We start from the raw sequence: 17,298 nt of genomic DNA, 5'->3' as shown, positions 1-17,298 counted from the left end.
AGACACTTCACCCACCTTGCGTTCAGTGTCTGCTTACACTGAATGAGTGTGAATGGGTGAGTGTTCCTTGCTGTAAAATGCTTTGAGTGCCTAATGTTGGTCGAAAAGCGCTAAATACGTTTTGACCATTCACCATTCATGTTGCCTATTCTTTTAATTCTTTCATCACCGATTTAAGTAATTGGTTCTCGACTAATGTAAGAAAGTATAAGCAGATTGAATACACATTCTGATATGCACATTTCGGATAGACTTGTCACTTTCTTTACACATTTTAAACAAAAGGAAAATAAGCCATTTCTGCTTTGTAACAACCAGTCAATTAAATTGATTGATCCAGAACAAGACAAGAAGGACAGAAGAACTGTCAGTGTGCTTATTGCAAACTTCTGAAGCCCTTATCACACTTTTGGGAAATGTTGCAGCAGTATCTATCAGAATAACAATGTTCTTTCCCTGATGAGGCAACAGTAGTCCAAATGTCAGTATAAAAACTGCAGACTTCACACAGTCCTCCATCAAATTCAACAACTGGAACCAGTCTCCAACAAGACCCACAAGTCCAGTCTGTGAGAGCTCCAAGATCCAACATGAAGACTCTGAGAGTGGCTGCTGTTGTGGCTGTGCTGTTTGCTTTTGTCTGGATCCACCAGAGCTCTGCCCTTCCACACTCTCAGGTAGGACTTACAGCTCTGTCTCAGTATAAAAGGTTATTATGATAACTCTAATTAATCACAGTGTATGTTCTTAGATGGCAGAGATGGAGGAGGCTGGAGACATTGATGTTCCCGTTGAGCTGAAAGCAGAAGAAGTGTCAGTGGACGCCATGACCGTGAGTGTTTCTGTAGTTTATGGTCTTCTAAACTCACTCATGTGGCAGTGTTAACTTTTGTTTGTTTGTTTCCAGAGTCCGTACTACAGGAGCAGAGAGAAGAGAGGCATCAAGTGTAAATTCTGCTGTGGCTGCTGCACTCCTGGAGTCTGTGGAGTCTGCTGCAGATTCTGAATGTGAAAAGCCAGTTATGGCGTTTAAGTAAATAAAAGTGTCTTAAATCAAACATAAAAGTACTTGTTGCACATTGTTTCAGTTCAAAATACTAGTATGTGAATATCTCTGCGACTGTTTCAAGCTTGCTACTGTTCTGACACCACTGCATGAATGCACACAAACATGCTGGTATTTATCTTACAGCTTCTGTGGCCTAACAGTGGGAAAACGTAGTAAAAATATCTGTTTGTCGCAATAGTGGTTTTCCCTTAGCATCGCAGTGGCTTGTTTTACAAGGCCTTTCCAGTATTTTGGTCCTCAGTCCAAAGGCTGGCAAAAAGTGTTATGAAAGATTTTCATGAAGAGAGATACAAAAGGACATTATTGTTTAGACAGAAAGTTTCACTTCATTGTGTTGTTTTGTTGATGTATTTTCAGTTCCATCGATGTACTATTCTGTAATCGAAATGTATTACAAAAATACATGTTATTTCTTCCCTCATCTAGCAACATGTTTTTACACACAAAGTTTTGCATAGTCTCAAACTGTTCCTGCTTTCCCTCTTTCTCTCCGCAACACTTCTGATCCCTGTTGTGTGTTTGCAGTTGGTCCTGGGGTAATGACACAATACTGGGAACTCTGCCAAAGCATGTGTAACACAGGAAGAAACTCAGGGTAATTAGTCCAATAAATGTTTTCACTTGGATATATGTGAATAAAGTAGCACTTATTACAGCACACTCACTTTTTTATTGCGCAAGCCTGTAAGCGGCCTGATGCAAAAGGTGAAAAGGCATGGTATTTCTATATGGCAACCCCTTTAACAGGAGGCTCATAGGAGCAAAACCATGCAGGATAGGTTTCAAAGTCATAATTTATGCTACAATACAATTTGTGTTACACACAATACAGATCAGAGCGCTTCAGCAATGGAAGAAGAAATTACCAAAGTGAAGAGGATTTCAACTTTATACTCACATGTGTCGTGACAGTGTAAGAAATAGCTACAAGAATGAGGTGTGATGCACAGCATGTTTATTGAACTCAGATATGTCTAGGTTTCTGACATGTGTGTTCAAAATATCCCCTGTGTTCATTAGTATAGACGAGGCAGGGTGGCAGCCATATTTGCCCCAAAACTCCAACACACATGCACAATACTTACGGCCTTTAATGAGACGGGGCCCCTAGAAGCTCCTGCAATAGATGTGGCTTTCCAGAGGGTGTTGAGGGGAGCTGTAGGGGCAGGACGAGGGTCAGGCGCAGGGCTAAATTACTGCCACATGAAGCATTCTGCTCTAGATAAACACAGGGACAGCATCTTAGTGATCTAGATCTGGGTAGGAGTGAGTAAATACTGGGTGTACAACATGGCACAAGTGAGTGGGTAATCATGTTGTAGACATTGTCTTGTCTACAATACAAGCTCAAACTGTGATGCGTTGAAATAATTGGAAAGAAAAAAATAACCGATGGACCCTGAGCAAAAAATACAACATTTATTTTATTTAATGTATTGTAATGTGGCCATTGTGTGGTCAAAGCTAAAAAGAATGGACTACGATACCTCTAATTTTCTCTGCTCATTAATTGACCCACGCATTACTGTTTTTATTTTTGTTTTGGTTCAAGTTATATTTAGATGCCTCTCGTGTGGCGCAGTGGGGCGGCTGTTTAATCCTCGCCTGTCATGCCTATAAAAATGTTTGTGAAGTGAAGAAGCCAGAATTCTGTGGTCTTGTGCCAAAAAGGGGTCTTCAGTCACTCTCCCTGTGCACTTAATGACAGAGTAACACATTGCATATAGCAGCCATAGTTGCTCAATGTTGTTTGGTTGGGAAGCTGTGACATAGCATCTGGGCTAAAAGCAGTCGCAAACAAATTAGGGAACATCTGGGGAGGAAAGGGCTCATTTGTGCAAGACTATCTTCTATCAACATCTCGTTAAATGTATATTGAGACTAAAATCAGCATTGGAATTTTTATGTCCAAGGAAAGTTAATTAACCCACATAAAACACTATTCAAAAGCGAAGGCGGTGCATACAAAGAACAAGTAATGGCAGCACAACTTGTACTACTACTTATAATCCATCCGTCCATTGCTGTTCACTGCTTTCACACACATTATACATTCACTGTTCTCTGTCACTGAGACACTGATGAAACACCTCAGGACAGGCTAAAGAAGAACGCTAAAAGCCCCATTTCATTTAAATCCATGCAACATCAAATGGTAACTTTCCAGCAACTTGAAGGTTGTTGTGAATCATTGGATGCAGTTGCTATGGAAATGTTTATTCTTCCGACAATTCAGGAGTATTTAGAAAGCAAAACGATCTTTTCAACACCACATTTATTCCCCTTTTCACATGTTCAACACCCAGAACTTATTCCGAGCAGCCGGTGGTCAAAATGAGGCGCGCTGGAAATTGTTTCTGTTTTATCCATGTCGCTTTAGACCCGGGTTTTATAACATAGTGTGGCAAGCATTAAACAACGAGCGACTAATGATATATTTTCTCAGCTGGAACGTGGGAATTGCACCGCGAACCCGAAACAGTGCCGTGTCTCAGTAAATTAGTATGTGGTGCTAAGTGAAAAGTCAGCAGCATGCCAGAATTGCTTTGGCTTTGTGACCCTTGGGGAACCCACGCACACCGAAGCAGCGAGACAGAGAGATATTGAACCTATAGGAAAAGGAAGCACACAGTTGGTGCGAAGTTTAAGAAGCGAGACTTTTACCCCCGGACAGCTCGGAAATATCCGTTTTAATAAGGGGGAAAAGTGGATTTGGCCAGACATCTTCGTTCCTCCCATGGAAAGTCATCTGCCTCAGTGTGAGGCGACACCCTCAGTGACTACGAACTGAAGGGTGTTTGGGATCGGGCTGACAAGGCAGAGCTGCAGGCCCCACGCAAACCATGGTGCTTGGTTTCTTTACAAAGCAATTTACTTCAAATCCTATTACAGCTTACACTGGGTGCTTGTCAACCGCATATCAGGCGTATTAGTTAGTATAAGCTATTTCCATGTTATTGCGTTTTTGTGAAGATAAATAGGGTGTTTGGTATTACTGGGTAATATGGGGCTAACAGCTTTGGTATTCACTGTGGTTAACAGTAGGCGACCATCTTTGAGCAAGACTTATAATCATCATCATAATGGTAACCAAAGAAAATGATATATTAATTTCCCAGTCACATTCAGTGATGAGGGTAAGCAAGTTCAAAAGCCACAGCAGGTCTTAGGGGGCAGACTGATGGAAATGAGGCTGCTTGTCTGTGCCTCCTGATGCTCGGGATCGGCTCTGAGCGAATGGAATAAAACACATTGAAAGCTTTCTGCCACAGTCGGATCTATAGCTGTAGTTATTGGAGACCACCTCATCACTAAGCACCAAACACAACAGTAGAGTACATACAGGGTTGTAAAATTCAGAAATTTAAATTGGTATTTCGAGATTTTTGACATAGGGCCTTATTTCCTTGTTATCCAGAGTGCTGTTGATTTCTGGGGAAATATATTTTTAATTCATGCAGTCTTTATATTTGAAGAGTTTAGTGCTAGGCTAGCGCATGTCTATGGTAACTAGTAGCCTGCATTAAAAACCTCTTCAAAGTCATGGGGTAGTCCTCCAAGCGTTACCTTTGTGAATTCCACGTGTAGTAATGCCGGCCGCAGGTAAACAAACTACTGTTGATCCGGTAACCTAGTTGATCACTCCGCCGCTGCTTAGCTTACAACCAGGAAGCTGATGCTGCTCAAATGTTCTTTTAAATGCAAAATGGTTATATTAAAAAAATTATTCAGTCAACACAGACATTTATTATCGGTAGTCTGATGTTAAAAGTGATTTGCCTCAGGTGCACTGTGCTTGGGACTGTTTTTAATGCAGGCTACTAGTTACCATAGACATGTGCTAGCCTAGCTCTAGCCTAGCACCACTAAACTCTTCAAATATAAGGACTGCATTAATTTAAAAATAATATCTCCAGAAATCACACACTCTGTATAATTAGGAAATGAAGCCCTATGTCAAAAATCCTGAAACATCCCTTTAATCAGGTCCTATTTGCTGACAACTACCGGTAATCACAATAATGATTTACAGTGGTTTAAATGACCCTCTCAAATAATTGTACAGATTGATGCGAAGCTGCATTTACACCTAATCTGGTCGTGCCAATATGGTTCACATGTAATGAATTGTACGTGTTGTTGGTGCATGGCTAACTGAACTGCAGTGTGTTTCTAGTATTGTTTTCATTAGCTCAGGTCCAGGCCACATCATGAGTACAGCCAACCCTCTGCTCGATAAAGCCTCCACATGCTAACAGTTACATAGCCATTTCTTTTAATTGCCCTGTGCTGTTTAATTTGACTTGGACTAATGCGTTTTCAAAGTAGCACTGAAGGTATTTATTTGAAGTCATGGTCCGGACCTCCTTTCCCCAATTGTATCCTGGCCGTGTCCTACCTGTTACTTTCTCTCCCATTCAGTTTGATCATGCCACATTGTTTAGTAAAGAGAGAGAGAGAGTCTTCCACACAGTCCACAATCACAAGTCAGTACTAGCAGGAGTAGTACTTATGGTTGTTGCATAGCCCGAACAAACAGATCATGTATATAGTTCTATGGAGCTGCCATTGTTTGTTTGTTTGTTTATTTGTCATTATACATTGCTATGGCTTTTACTATATCTCTGTCTGATTGGCTGCATTACAGCAATTACTGTCCCAGAGTGAAAAGGCACTGGCTGGACCTCAGCAGCTAAACACCTTTACTGTATATCCTCACCATGTCAATCTGTGCCTCAGAGAAGACATGATTAACACCTTTCCGAAACAACAGTTTTTACAACGACGACTGCTATTATGCAAGGTATTTTTTTTTAGCATTTTAGCAATACACGACTCAATTTAGAATACACAATACAATCCTAGCCTATTATTTTTCATTAGGATGACAGTGTGCCTATCCATGGGTTATTTTTTCCAAGTTAAGCAGCTTCAGGAGGTGTAAAGTCCACAAAAAGGTGTCCATAACAGGAAGAAGTCATATTCATGAATGGATAATGATTATGGACATGTGGCAGACAGTTGTGCATGTTATGAATGTATAGAGTAGACATCCTTTAAAAACATGAAGAAACTTCACGTGGTATCAGACAGAATCTAAATCAGATGCACACCTTTTATTGGATCTCAACTCCAGACAGGACAAATGTTATTTTGGCCTCGGAACAGTATAACTAGTGCATTGCTTGTGTAATCCATGCTTGATTAATACTAATCAATCAGATTGTCACAATGACACAGTCTAATGCGGCCTGTTGAACACTTGGTGCTGCTCAGCAGGTTCTATTTTATTTTTTTATTTTTTTCAAATGAAGCAGCTGCGAAGAATAAACAGGAACCCTTCTCGAGAGGGGTAAATGGAAAAGTGAGTGTTTATGATCCCAATTACCACCTTTGCTTTAGTGCTGGCTTTAATCATGGCCATATCCCTCTGTCTCAGTGTACTCTCACGGGCCAACCATCACACTCTCAACAGCAGGAGAACAGTACCACTGCAATACAATAAGAATAGAATAATTGAATACGATCATTGTTCTAACAAATAACAGTTGCTTGGAGATGTTGTGTTTTTAGACTGAGGCTATGTGCACTGACTCTCACAGTCAAATAACCTGTGGCACAAAGCTTTTACCATGATGATCATCATTATAGTTAATCACCGTTCATTTCCAGTTTCACAAGAGGCCACAAGATCAAACAGAGTATTTTGAGCATTTTCCTATGGCATGGACTGGAACAACAGTTGGGAGTAATTGAAACAATATGTCGCATATCAACGTTCACAGTTACTGAACCATCACGGCTGTTGCAGTTATTGTGATAGCGATGGTGACTTGTTTTCCCTTTGGCGCAGCCACAACAAAGAGGTCCAGCAGTTTAGGATGTGCAATGATACGTAAGCACCACCATCTTGTGGACACAACAGGTAAAATCACAAGGGTTTTATGAAAGGTTTTAGGAGCAGGTATAGCAATGAGTGACAAGTTCTACCAAAAATATTACTGAGTATGCACACATAATAAAAAAAATAAGACTAAAGCTTTTTGTTAAACTGAATGCTACGTGTACATTTACTATCTCACTTAAATGCACTGATTTCATATAGCACTTATTACTCAAAGTTCCATTAACCTTTGAACACCATGCAGTCGTTCTACTCACTGGTTGTTCAATAACGTTTTATGTGGCTCTGGCACAGACTCCATACATCACACACGTATACATACATTCAGCATGCTACTTGTAAAGACTGTCAAACCGCCAACCTTTGGGTATGTGAGCGCATGTTCTGTCAGCTCAGTATAAAATGAAAGATTTCTATCTTTCAAAAGTCCCTGCACTTGAAATGAGAACTTGGGCAATGGCAGTATAAGACACCAGCCAGTGGAATCATCTCTATTACCCAAAGATGCTCCACTCAGTTACAATAAGAATGTTTAATTCATGGTCTTCAGGTATAAGAGTGTTTCTCCTTTTCTCTGCGTGCCAGTGATTAGGGCTGGTCTGCTGCTTGGCGAGATGCGACACTTCAAACACTGTGGTTCATTAAAGACATCCTGTTGGTTTTCTGGAGAAAAAGGATCTCCATATACAGACTGCTGCTGCTCGGCCTGCCCCCAAACCCCACTCTGGTCTGACCACATCAGCACCAGCACTGAAATCACAGAGCGAGCGTGGCCAAGCAGGCGCACAATATGCTTTCCATTTTGCCATTGGTTTTCATGTACAGTCAATATAGGGTATTGAGTGGGGATCTGGTAATAGCGCTCTGTGATGTTTTAAATCATCTTTGAGGTAGCCTATTCAGCCACGTTTATTTTTCTAAAGGTCATAATAATCTCAAACTATCACCTCATGTATTTTTCCCGCCAAAGGAAAAATGTGAGCCCAGGCGGAGTTCAGGTGGAAAGGATTATAACCCAAAGATTGGTCGTTGGTGTGTCCTTTGGCAAGACACTTGCTCTCTCTCAAACTGAGATGTCAGTCAGTGCAATACGAGGTGAATGGAGCCTCAGTCCGTTGTCCCATGTGTTTCTCAAATACACGCAGAAATGTAGCTTTTTCCACATTTTTGAATATCCCTTAATCCTTGACATTTAGCTGTAAATGTGTTTCTAATGACTAAACCTGTCTGTTACTGGTTTTCATCCAAGGATTTAAGGCTCATAAACACTACTTCTGTATATTCTGGACACACTTTGCTCCCATCTTGGTGTTAATACTGGTCCAAAGTATTCCACTTATTTTGGCTTTAAATTCCTTGATTTCCTCGTCTGTCCTTACTTTTCCCTTCACTGTTTGGGAGGAAAGTGTGAACATTTGATGTATTTGCAATCCTTCAATGCTCAAAACCTCATAGTTATTCTTTCATTTCATATTTAGAGTTCTGAAGGACCAAACAAAACAGACACTGCCTAGACACTGACAGACTACCTTATTACAGCCGTAAAAGAGCTCTGGCCAAAATATTATCATGTCACTCACTATTAACACAGCTTTTCTCATAATCATTTCATACAATGATGATTAGAAATAACATATTGCATTGTCAAACTGTAAAATAACAACTTCACTTTAAAAAATGTGCATGTATTGTGCATGTTTTTATGATTTCAGTAACAGTCAGAGACGATGAAACATAAGCCAATGTAAAGCACAGTTTGATTTGATGATGTGATAACAAAGCATAAGCCAGATTGGGCCTTACAGAACCAGGACTGTTTTGCAGAGCAGTTATATTGTCAACATGGCAACAACTCACTTGCACATTATCAGTCCAGGTATTTTAGGATGCTTTTGTATCAGGCAGAATGGCGACGCAGCAGTTAGCTCTTTCACCTCACAGCAAGAAGCTCTTCTGTTTGATCTTGGGCCTTTCTGTGTGGGCCACACAGATGATGATGATGTTAATCATCATCATCATCTTTTTTTATGTGAGCATCTGAGTTCCACAAAGTTCAACATAGGAGCAGAGCCAAAGAAAGATACTTGTGCAGATGAATAAGTAAATAGATACATTAATAACGTGGATATGATGCTCAAAAGGAGTAGGCAGAAGCTTAAGCTTGTTGGCACATACCCCCTTTGTACAGTTGAGAAGTGGATACATTCATTTACTATAATCAAGAAGACACTCACTGTTTCCTCCTGCCGTAAGTTTTCTTGAAATAGTGAGTTTTCATCTTAGAAAATCTGTCCATGAAACATTTAAATTAAGAAAAATTAAATATATAAAAAAAATACAAACTCATACTGTATAGGTATAGATTTTTTTTATATCAGTTATGTACTTATTTCAAGAAAATTTTACTCATTTAGATTACTTTTGGTAGTGGACTCCCCTGAAAAAGAGAATCTGAAATCATAGTGAGCCCTTCCTTGTGCTGTGTGAGGAGGCATTTATGATCTCACAGGAGAACAAGAGGATTCCATTAGTCCACAACAATCTAAAGAAGAGACACTAAAAACTCACCATCAAAGCAGGTGCCTAAGTTATAAAAGTTTATAAATTAGCTTCAGACCAAAACTGGCATCTAAAGCTACAATGGACAGTTTCGGGTGCACGTTCAAATACTGAACCAGGGACTAAATCAAGCTGAGGATGCTGCGTTACTATTATATAATCTATCTATGCAGTTTTGAAGTTTTAAAGTCAGGAGCAGCGCAGACAGGGGCAGCTTTAAACAGTTGAAGTGTGAATGTGTGCCTCGATACAGTAGCAGCCATACCCAGGGCCCATGTCCAAACAGCTGGTACCCATCTGTTTCTCCTTGTGCTGCTGTGGCCTGTGGCTCGTACAGTGAGGTGCACTGGCATGCGCTGTCTGGGCCTGCACCAATGGGGAGGAGGTAGGAGTGTGCATGTGTGTATCACTGTGGTTATGGTGAACCAGCCCAGTGTGCAGTGCGCGCGGTTTTGCACTCAACTCATATTGTGTCGTTTAGTCATATCTTTGTGAATGTGGCCACTTCTCAATGCTGCCTTTCTTATAGGAGGGCGATTAATAATAATAATTACCATACTTCAATACATACAAAACAGCAAGCCAGCCCTGTATCTGCTTTTAAAAGTGACTCATTGTGGGAATAGCAAAGTCTTTCCAGTCATTGTTTATGTAAATCATATAGACTGCATAAGTTTGAATCCAGATTTCCATCATGACTTTATGGCTATATTACGATGATGCCTCTCTGAAAATATGTGACTTTCAGCTCACACAAACACAAAATTGATATCTTATGATGTGTTGAGCAGAAAAAAGAGCTCACAGTGGCTAAGGTGGTATTTCCTTTGGATGAAGTGCCTGCTGAATGTATACTCCAGGCACAGGATCCGTTGTCACTGATGTGGTAGTTATTTTGTCTGTGGTTTTGTCAATGTACTGCTTTTTTTTTTTTTTTAAACCTCTCCGTTTAGTAATAAGATCGTTCTCACATGGGACTGGTCAAAGAGCCATTGTCCTGCTTTGAACTTGAGCCCACTATAATGCCCAGGAATAGAGCAATTTTCTTAATGACCACTGGAGGGCAGAGCAGAACAGTTTTGTTAATTCTTTCTTTAACTCATGTCAAGTCTAGACTGCATAGAATAGCACTATCACCTTACAATAAAATACATGAAAAAAACCCCCACAAACACAAATAAAAGAAAACCATGCAAAGCTATCCCATTTTCCCAGTTCGCATTCTGTGATGCACTTTGTGGCTTGTCTTGTCTGTGAAAGGTGCTACTTTGCATGCTTATGCTATCTAATAGCCTGCAATAGACAGGCATATGTAATTTAATTTGATAACACTGTAACTTATTTAGAGCCCATTTCTTTTTCATCATTATCAGTTCCTACAGTAAATAACTTCATAATCATCATTATTTTACAGCCACAATTAATTAAATAATACTTAGTACATATAGGCCAAAACTGCCTCAAGTGCAGTACATTTGAGCAAATACATATAAATTTCCTATTATTGTTCATTGTACTTCATTTATAGAAAAGTTTTCGGGGTCCCTGCAGTGCCTCTGAGGCCCCCCTGGAGGCCCCGGACCCCACCTGGGGAACCACTTTACTACTAATTCTTATATGAACGCTAACATATTGCAACATCCGCATAGAATCCTATTGCCCACAAACAACACTTAAACAGGTAAGCCAATAAATAATACATTTTCATCTAAATCAAGACAGTTACCTGTCTGTCTGTCTGTCTGTCTGTCTGTCTGTCTGTCTGTCTGTCTGTCTGTCTGTCTGTCTGTCTGTCTGTCTGTCTGTCTGTCTGTCTGTAAAAAAGAGGAGCTACTAAATATACCAAAGTAACATAAAAAATTCTGTCCTGTAACTTTAGCTCATAGAAATCTCCCGGGACGACACACAGGCGGATTAATCGAACTGTGAGTGGCGCAGCGTCCCGCCGCAGCATCAGTCCGATCAGTGGACCATCGGCCTTAATTGCTTTCGATCGCCTCGGAATCTCCTGAACAGTGGCGTGAACTGGGCGCCAGCGCGAGAGGATGCTCGGACCTTCTTTCCTCTGCCGCGATGAGGACTGATAAGCTGCACTTTACATATAGATCTTTGCTATAGGTGCTGTCAGGGCAGGAATGTCAGAAAAGCAACGAGCACGCGGGGACAGACATCCCAGATGACTGCGGATTTCGCACGGCGGGACGTCTCTCCAGCGCCTGCCTGCCTCCGGTAAAAGGAGTGGCTATCCCAACGTAACCGGCACTCTGGAAGGCTTTCAGATTCGTTATTGGCTTTGGATAGCGATATCGTGTCGTACTTTGGCGGCAGCACCGTTGGCACCTGCCTGTATGCTTGTTTGACACGCTTTTACGCACTGGTCCAGCACAATAGTGAGGTAAGACAAACTGCATTAGCTCCTACAGCAGGCCAGTGTTTACCTTCCAATCACTGAACTCGTATAGCAGGTGCTGCTAGTCGTTTAAAAAAAAAATGTTTATCCAGAGCAGAATGCTTTGTGGATCTCATAGGATTACTTAAAAACAATAAGACAAAGGTCATTGCGCTTATCAAGTTGCAAAGATATGGCATTGCACACATTCTGTCATCCTTTCAACTACGATTTGCGTTTGCTACAATGTGACTGGGTTTATAATTAATTAAATCAATGTATTGTATTCATTTAGGTAATTAATTACTTCAGAGTATGACAGCTGTGGCAACAACATAACCACGAGCCTTTCTTTCTTTTTTACTTGTATATGTTTTAACATACACTCAAGACTACGCTCAGAAAAGTTTGCTTCTCTGCTTGTTTTGTATTTGGATTGTATTTGGTGCAGTTGTTGATCATGACAAACTGTAATGAACATCATAGCCTGTTGTAATGCTCTAATGTTACCTGCAGGCCAATGCAAAAGGGAAACATTTCATTTTTAGAGCCTGTATACAAATATTGAAGAGTCACGCTTTCCACACTCTAGGTCAGGTAAATCATTACACACGTCTTTTATTGCAGTGGCTCTGTCCAAGTGGGCCACATTTTAGATGTTTTTTATGTCAGTATTATTGTTGACTTTGTAATGGCATTGGACCTGTTCAGCTTGTGACATAATGCACTTGGAGATAAGGTATTGCATTGTCCTTTATGTGGAATTTGGTCATTCATGTCCACATTGATCTCATAGCAAGTAAATATTTGACATACGGTGAAGGTCAAAACTATACATGGTGCTGCCATTATTATCTAATTTAAACACTTTGACAAGCCTATGTCTAAATTACTGTATTTTTACTTAACTCTGCTATTTCAGCACCTTCAAAGCTAACTTTAAGTGGCTCCGTCATCATAGTTTTATCACAAGTATGAAAATTGCATTTTGAATAAAGTTATCTTATCCAATAAGCCTCTCCCAGCAGTCATATCACACAGAGTGCTTTGTGCAAGTAACTCAGAGTTTGCATTTTACCGCTCACAGTTATAATATTATAGTAGTCTAGTGTTTATTCTCTGTATGTGAAAAGTCAAATATTGGTAGAACAGCATTGAAGAGAGAGAAGATTGCACTACTAAAACAATACAAACTTAACAAACTCAATACAAACTTTATACTAAATACAGAGTGATCTATTTTCTACTTTTTAGGTGATGGCAAGTCGGAGAGACAGACGCAAAGATCCAACTCCCCCCAGGACCACTGTGGAGGAAGGTTTTGGAGAGAGGAGCTGCTCACCATGTCCTGGAGACACCTTGCCCTGGAATCTACCCAAACACCAGAGGGTCAAACGCTCCAAGTCTGCATCAGGGGACGTCCTAGACCCTGCAGAGAGGGCTGTCATACGGATCGCAGGTTAGTACACTCAGGGGGTGGGTGCAAGGTGAAAAATAAAATCTGCTATTTTGTGGGCATGTTGCATTTAATTTGACATTGCCTGTATTAAAGCATCAGGCCCTCGAATCTGATATGTAAATAAGACAATGCTGTGTGAGTAAAAAATGCATAACTGATTCTGCAGATGATCCACTTGCCACTCGCTTTGCGCATGAGCAAACACTTGGTAAATTACCTCCTCACTGTTTAAGTTTAAAGGAATAGGCCACCGTTTTTACATACTGAGATATGTTCTTACCTCACTTTAGCCGAGTTAATATATCCCCGTCTGGTCTTTGTCCGTGCGCTCTGTCACGCAAACAGAGCACATACGCAGCCTCTCCCACATGTCATATAGCTCCAAAATAGCTCACGATAGAAGCTACCAAGCTCTTCCACGTGTTCCCTATTTAAATAAAGTTACGTGAAGTGTTTTCATGCGAAGTATATTTATGATACAGGAGCAAAACGTCCGCGCAGTAACTCCTAAAGGCTATTGACGGAAGTGAGCGGGGGGAGGGTCTTTAGGAGTTACTGCGCGGACGTTTTGCTCCTCGTATCATTACGCCTCACAATATAGTACCCCTTTTTATCTGCTTATAAAATCGACATGCTACATTTCTGTGTAAATATACTTCGCATGAAAACACTTCACGTAACTTTATTTAAATAGGGAACACGTGGAAGAGCTTGGTAGCTTCTATCGTGAGCTTTTTTGGAGCTATATGACATGTGGGAGAGGCTGCGTATGTGCTCTGTTTGCGTGACAGAGCGCATGGACAAAGACCAGACGGGGATATATTAACTCGGCTAAAGTGAGGTAAGAACATATCTCAGTATGTAAAAACGGTGGCCTATTCCTTTAAGTTTGTCATTAGGATATTAAGAATTTTACATTTTGAGAAAAAACAAACAAGCAACTAAAATATCTGAATAGTGCTATGTGTAGTTTGGGCATGTTTTCAGTGTCCGAGGTGTGGTTTTTCTCACTGTATTCAGACAACAGACATCCTGTTGAAATTCACTGTGACCTTGCTGGAAAACCGTTAATCATTATAAAGGCGCTGTGCATTTTTGTTATTCTCAAAGGCACATTTGCTTTTCTTGTTTGATTACATTTTTTCATGATAAATTAAGTACATCTTGTTGATTCATTAAATTAGATACATCTTTTACTCAAACCTCAGCTCAAGCAAAAACAAATGCTTTCCTCCAGTTTCATTTAACACACAAAAGTCTTCCATTCGTCCAAACTCCCAAACTAGGTCCTGTTTGTTCCAAATAAATGGCTGTAAACCTGTCGATTATTGCAATTTCGATTAAATTTCAATTAATTGCCCAGCCCTACTTGTTAGTGAGTATAATAACCATGTGCTTTCTGAAGTTTGTAACTATGGGCAAATGTTTAACAATGGTATAAACATACTAGTTAAAGTGTTTGATGAATAATTGACCCCTTTTCTATTGCAATTTCAAACTCTCAAAAAATAGAGTGTCCTTTTGAGCTTAGCAGTTAATTGTTATTTTTGGCTGACTCTCTCCAGGTTAAGTGGAAGTTTATCTAACTTTGGCTCCTCCAATAGGTGCACATCCTCATCCTGCTCTGAGTTCCTCTGTCTGTCAGAATCAGGTCAGGCTGCGTCAGCATCATACTTCGCTCAGCTTTTGTTTTGGACTCTGCTGACGGACTGATGCTGGAGTGGCCTCACTATGTGGACAATGTGCTACACACAGTAACAGGCATAGCATTAAAAATCCACATATACACTGCAGGCAGGTAGAGCTGTTGTTTCTGTAGGGATTTTGGATTGGATAATCAAGCGATATTTACCATTAACAAATGTGCTAAAATATAATCATATTAATTTTGGTTAATGTGCTACTCAAAACTACATAAACTACAAAAGTGCAAAAATATTGCATACAGATGTTGGACAAATGGCATTGCAAGTATTTTCTTTTTTTTTTTTTGGTAGCCTTGTGTGTATTTGCTAAAACAGTCACACATTGCCTTAATTCCAGATTACACTTCGACTATCAAGAAAGAAAGGCATAGATATAAACCCAATCAAAATACACTTTGTCATTTTAGACTATTTAGTAATCCCTCGGAAATACTCTGGGGTTTAATTTATAAACTGCTGGATGTCATTATCTTGCAGTGACATGGGACATGGGGATAAAGTAAAGACGAGTCAGACGTTCACTTTTATAAAATGCTCCCCCAAGTTACATTTGCTTCTGTATAGAATATTTATGCTGTCACTTGTTAACACAAAGACTTGAATGAGTGTTAATTGTCAAGTTGAGATGATTTACCGTTTGCTCTTTACCAGCGAGGGCAGCGTAGGAGGCAAGGAAGAGGTCAAATGTCACGTCTGATGTTGTGAAGAAGAATTTAGTTACTTTCAGTAGTGGTGTTTTTTAGCTTCTTGCTTCAGAAGTCAAATTTTCACCCAGATATGTGAAAATATACAGGCAAAGTTAAAGCTTCTTAGTTTTATGATCATATGGTTGAGCTGTTGCAGATTTGTAGTGCTGTGTAAGCTATGACAATGCATTTAGCACTTGCGTGAGCGAATGCATTAGGAGTTATTAGGGCAATCCATTGCTCAGCCTGTTCCCACTGTGGTGTGAAGCTGTTATACGACCGCAGGAAAAATGTCACTCTAATGGCTCTTCATTTAATCATCTCTGCTGTCGCTGCAGTACGATGCACTGTATCATGCACTGCTCATAATAGTTGACATGTTTAAGCCTTAGAGTGTAACTTTCTGACTACAGCGGCATTAAAGCGCAGTTAAGAAAAACTAATTTGTGCACACCACATGTGCTTTGCAGAAGCACATCATTTATGACTTGATATTATTGTTGATGGATTCTTTATTTTCAGTTGTGTAATTTGTTTCACTGAAGAAAATATTGGACTTACAGCTGTGTAGGAAATAGAGAAGTGGTTGTACCCTCTTTGTCCAACAGGTGTCAGTGTACACCCACGAGTCTCTTTATCTGTCCCCCTGTTGTTTCTGGAAAATGTGCCTCATTTCCAACAGTAGCTTCAAGTCTCAGTGACTGTAGTGTATCCCTTATTCAGTTTTACTGCCATTCCTTACCAGACATTTATTGTTATAAAAGTGCTATTCACACAGACCAGCTTTGTAACACCTTTATTCTTGTTGTGACCTTTCTCCACATTTACTGGAATGAAAGGGCAAATCTTAGCCATCAATCTGAAATTATGTGACTAAAAGGACAAAATACAGTGTGGCTTCTGAATGTTCATGAACAAAACGTTATGAAGTCGTCATCTGTGGGTGTCCTGCAGAGGGTGCTGTGACTTTAATACAGTAAATCCACCAGGCCATTATGATCTTCCTGAAGTTGCTAGGTCAAATAATGGATGTAACTAGATCATGCATGAGCTACTTTTTTGCCCTTGACTTTTATTTGTCTATTAAATAAATCTGTCAAGTAGTTTTTTTAAAATCCCGTTACAGAATTATTATTTAGCCACATCCCGAGCTTATGATTTAGTAAAATATTGGGAAGATCAGTCACAGAATCAAAAAAGAAAATCGACACATTTTCCCAACACATACATGGCAATGAACCTGAAAAGCGGCAGAGTGTCTGTGGAATGTCTGTGACACATACATAATTTATGACACACAACTCCATAACACAAACATCTTATTTGATAAATAGCTTGTCATAAAATCTTCCATAATAACACCTTTTACATCATCATTGTAAGGTTTGTCATTGCGTGACTATCAGCCTAGTATTAAATACTTTGTTGCTCATAAACAAAGTTTGTTTGCCCCAAGTGTTTTCCGTCAGCTGTGTTGCTGTAATCCCCCTGACTCTTGGACAGAGACGATGTGCGATGTGATTTG

General features: G+C 40.0%; 2 protein-coding genes across 4 annotated transcripts in view; both read left to right on the top strand.

The window, feature by feature from the left end:
• The first annotated feature begins 530 nt into the window (after positions 1–530).
• LOC306966975 (hepcidin-like) lies at positions 531–1,048 on the top strand. The gene is made up of 3 exons (XM_079561834.1): positions 531–677; positions 752–832; positions 908–1,048. The coding sequence occupies exons 1-3, from the start codon at positions 591–593 to the stop codon at positions 1,004–1,006; spliced, it is 267 nt and encodes an 88-aa protein (XP_079417960.1). The 5' UTR covers positions 531–590; the 3' UTR covers positions 1,007–1,048.
• A 10,456-nt stretch (positions 1,049–11,504) lies between these two features.
• plecb (plectin b) overlaps positions 11,505–17,298 on the top strand; it is a 97,146-nt gene continuing 91,352 nt past the window's right edge. For all 3 annotated transcript variants that reach the window (XM_079561102.1, XM_079561101.1, XM_079561100.1), the window contains exons 1-2: positions 11,505–11,928; positions 13,177–13,381. In XM_079561102.1, the coding sequence (XP_079417228.1) occupies positions 13,180–13,381 (202 nt within the window). In that variant the 5' untranslated portion in view covers positions 11,505–11,928; positions 13,177–13,179. The remainder of the gene's footprint in view (positions 11,929–13,176; positions 13,382–17,298) is intronic.

Source organism: Gobius niger (assembly GCF_951799975.1).
Source record: "Gobius niger genome assembly, chromosome: 8".
NCBI lineage: Eukaryota > Metazoa > Chordata > Actinopteri > Gobiiformes > Gobiidae > Gobius > Gobius niger.
The sequence above is the reverse complement of the archived record's forward strand: the minus strand, read 5'-3'. Positions and strand labels throughout refer to the sequence as shown.

Coding starts and splice junctions, on each gene's coding strand:
- LOC306966975 (XM_079561834.1), top strand. CDS start 591: ATGAAGACTCTGAGAGTGGCTGCTGTTGTGGCTGTGCTGTTTGCTTTT. Junction 678..751: donor CTGCCCTTCCACACTCTCAG/GTAGGACTTACA, acceptor GTATGTTCTTAG/ATGGCAGAGATGGAGGAGGC. Junction 833..907: donor TGTCAGTGGACGCCATGACC/GTGAGTGTTTCT, acceptor GTTTGTTTCCAG/AGTCCGTACTACAGGAGCAG.